The 3,966-nt window shown below is 35.0% G+C and overlaps 1 protein-coding gene across 2 annotated transcripts in view; it reads left to right on the top strand.

Annotated features, from left to right (window-relative positions):
• LOC111087232 (chordin-like protein 1) overlaps positions 1-2,406 on the top strand; it is a 36,944-nt gene extending 34,538 nt beyond the window's left edge. For both annotated transcript variants that reach the window (XM_022393184.1, XM_022393188.1), the window contains exons 11-12: positions 933-1,031; positions 1,749-2,406. In XM_022393184.1, the coding sequence (XP_022248892.1) occupies positions 933-1,031; positions 1,749-1,906 (257 nt within the window). In that variant the 3' untranslated portion in view covers positions 1,907-2,406. The remainder of the gene's footprint in view (positions 1-932; positions 1,032-1,748) is intronic.
• Positions 2,407-3,966: the final 1,560 nt, after the last annotated feature.

The following is a 3,966-nucleotide window of genomic DNA, read 5'->3' as shown; positions in this document are numbered from 1 at the left end:
AGATTTATTCCAAAAGTTTTGTGAAAACGCGTTATCCTACTGAAGATATGTAGTAGACACAGAACGATCTACAGAAGATATAAACACTAGAAAACTTGGAAATTTCCTTGGAGTCTATTATATGTCTAACCAAAGCAAATACATCTGTGTAGGTACATAGGGAAAGAAGGTTAATATGTGCCGTAGATTCTACGCCAGAAACTATACATACAAACAGGTATCATGCTATAAGTCTTGTGGCACAAAGCAGCTAAACGGTTCAGCTTTATGGTCAATACATTAACCTCTCTCATATCAGGGGCCCCCCAGTATGTCTGCGGACTTACAACGCTAGAAACCGGGTTTCGATACCCGTGGTGGGCAGAGCACAGATGGCCCTTGTGTAGCTTTGTGCATAATTAAAATCAAACAAACATATCAGAATTTTTGGAAATGAGCTACAAAAAGGCTGTACATATTTCGCATTTTGATAGTCTGTTGTAATAAGCCCCCACCCCCAGTAGCACAGCGGCATGTCTGCGGACTTACAATGCTAGAAACCGGGTTTCGATACCCGTGGTGGGCAGAGCACAGATAGCCCATTGTGTAGCTTTGTGCTTAGCTTCAAAACAAACTGTTGTAACACGTGATAAAATGGAATAAATAACTTTTTTTTTGAAGCCCCGAGGGCTCCCAAGTTTTCTCGGGCAAATCACAGAAGGGGTTACAATGTTTGATATCTTGTATTTTAATATCTTATCCGTTTATCAAAAGCTACGTTGTATATGTTGATTGAATGACTTGCCAGAAGAATGCGGTAGTCACTTCAGAAGTCATTCAGTTTAATAATGAAAATAATTTAAGTATTATAATTACTGTAGCATGCATTAACATATGTTTTGGTGTCTATCTTATCCGTGTTTGATTAAACATATATATTCATTATTTTCTAGGTACAATGGGCGACTTTTCCGAGCAACACTTGTCAAAATCGGACTTTTCGGATGTTCGAAACACTTTTAAATTTAAACTAATGGGTTCTACTAAATCAAGTAAGCATTATGTTTATACTGATTTAAAATAATTCAGCAAATAACAAGATTTTTATGTGTGTGCACATATTAATTTTTAGTTTCAGAGTTTATCTTCTAAAAATTGGCTTAAAATGAAATGGCCTCTTGCTAAATTTGTTTTCTTATAAGGTACATAAAGAACTGTTACTTACTAGTCGGTTATAACTTTCTCAATCTCTGGCTTGAGTCTGGCATGTCATGTGCTATAAAAATACAACATTGTCTACATTGGAATAATCGGGACATAAAAAATAACTGTTGTGCACAAAAATATCCTCAATTATCTAACTTCGTTATAAAAGTATGACAGAAGTTAAAAATGTGTCATTATGTAATGAACTTGTAAATAACAAATACGTAAATCAGCCTCAACACTGATAAATTTTAACCCATTTATAGTATTTTTTTTTCCTTTTCTGAAGGTGTACTGTCAAGTTTTATGATATTATTGATTGTTTTTTCACAGTTGAAAATATTATACTTAGTTGTGTCAAAAAAGTGGTTACAGTGCAGTTTTTAAAATGCAAAACAAGACGGTTTTGTGTACATTGACATTGAATAGACACACCCATGAGGTGAGGAGATTGATTTGATTGATTTAATGGTAGAAAACTGAGAGATTTGTTTCAAAATTATAAGTTACGTGCTGAAAAAATCTCAAAGACAAATTTAAATATAATCAAATTTCTTTTTCAGAACTTGTAGGACGATTTGCGAAGCGTTCTAAGAAACTTGCAGAGCGTTGTAACAAGAGATGCGACCAGAAAGTCTCTAGGCTAGAGAGTGGACTGCGGCTTAAGAAAGTAGTCCTAAATTCACAATGTTTGGCTAGTGATATCACTTTCGAGATATAGCATTATGAAGTTTCATCTGTTGTCAAGGGTTAATTTTAGATGTTATATAAGAAAATTCAAAGTTTTAGATACTTTTGAATACGCGAAACGTAGTGGTATAAATCATTGCCATCATTCGAATTAGTATTATTCATTGTGCACCATCGTCAGTCTTTTTCCAGAGCCTAATTTTTAAAACTTAAACAGGAAACGTGTAAAATCCCAAGATTAGCAACTACGAAAACTCTCATCGCTCGTTTTGTTCTTTAATGAGATTAATAATGGCCACCTGCGCCTGCTTATTTCCCTTTCTTATATGTAAACAAATGACCCATAAAGTTTAGCGACATTCGTATTTTGTTAACAATATCGTAAGGTTTCAGTTGTTAATATACCATAAAATAGTAATGTACGTCAGAAAACCCAAGGAATTACTGTTTGTATGTTATGTTGAGGGCTATCTGCGCTAGCCGTTCTTATTTTTGAAGTGATAGACAAAAGGGAAGGCTGCTAGCTAACACCACCCACCGCCAATTCGTGGGATATTCTAATCGAATAACATCTATAACGCACCTACGGCCCCAAAGTACAATGTGTGATTTTTTTTATTGGGGGGGGGGGGCTACGAATTAGGAATTAAAGCTGAGATAAAAGTATTTTTGGCCTAGTATTGCCTGGTGGTTAAGGTGTTCGACTCGCTACCTGCGGGTCGCGAGTTTGAATCCTATCACCGAATATGCTTGCCCGTTCAGCCATGGGGACGGTCAATCCCACTATCCTTTGGTAAAGAGTAATCCAAGAATTAGCCATGGATAGTGTTGATCACCATCCCCTCCAGTCTATCACGGTATTTGATGTTTTTGTTTGTCTGAAGTTAAGCAAAGAGCTAAACAATGGGCTATCTGTGCTTTGCCCACCACGGGTATCGAAACCCGGTTTCTTGCGTTGTAAGTCTACAGACATACCGCTGTGCCACGAGGGGCATTAGGGATGGGTAGCTTCGAGTAGCTTTGCGCGAAATTCAACAACAAATACAGAAAGAAGAATCTTTTGAAAAAATACCTCAGTTCATTTGTATGTGACCGAACTTTCAATTTCTTTAAAAATTAAATCAATCATGACAAATAGTATGTTACTTAACCCTTTAGCAACTAGTTATTTCGTGTTCCCAGGATCTAGAGAAAAAATTGAGAAATATCAAAACTTTTATGTTTGATTTATTTAATATACATTTTATTGAAGAAAGAACCTACAAACCACATATCGTTGGATTCAATGTTAAAAAAAATATCGAAAGATGCTCATATGACCCTTTGGAATAGAAATAGAAGGTGTACCAATTATGCCCATAAGGGAAACAAAGGGTTAAATCAAAAGGAGCTTTTTGCTGAGAAGACTGTTAAAATGCATTTAAACTATATCACACAGAAAAAGTTTAGGAGATTTTTTAGGTTTATTTCAAAAAATAAGTGAACATTTTTATGTCATGTTGCTTTTGAAATTGCTTAAAGAAATTGAAAATCATGCCTATAATCTATATACTACTATACTGTGAGATTGTTTGTGTGTGTGCTTGTCTGTAATTAAATACAGCAAAAATGGCGCACAATACCACCTTATTTATAATGAAATGAGAATAGTAACAGAATAAAACAAGTTTCGTTAAAATCGGGCCACGGGTTACCGAGTTAGCCCCGTTTTTCGAGTCACTTTTATGAAAATTTCTATATAAATTTAGGTACACTAGATGGCGCCACATATCGGTTTATCTATCTATTTATCTATTCGTTTTCCTCCTGACAAATCGCTTTAAAATATCTTCTATACAACAATATATGCACAACAGAAATTAAATGACGAGATGAAAATGTGTTATAACGGCGCGTAGAAAGAACAACAATAAAGTGGACCTACAATATTATTGACTATTTGCAAATAGTAACTATGGAGACGAGGCAATAAAATAAAAATCACGTTGAGAACAAACAACAAAATTTTATAAATGAAAACCTCTCGCCGAGCATTGGCTATTATATTATTCCCTGTCAGTGTTCCCATCTTCATTAAAAGGCGTAAGATGA

This window comes from Limulus polyphemus, unplaced genomic scaffold, assembly GCF_000517525.1.
Source record: "Limulus polyphemus unplaced genomic scaffold, Limulus_polyphemus-2.1.2 Scaffold63, whole genome shotgun sequence".
NCBI classification, from domain to species: domain Eukaryota; kingdom Metazoa; phylum Arthropoda; class Merostomata; order Xiphosura; family Limulidae; genus Limulus; species Limulus polyphemus.
This window is presented reverse-complemented; position numbering and strand designations above follow the sequence as displayed.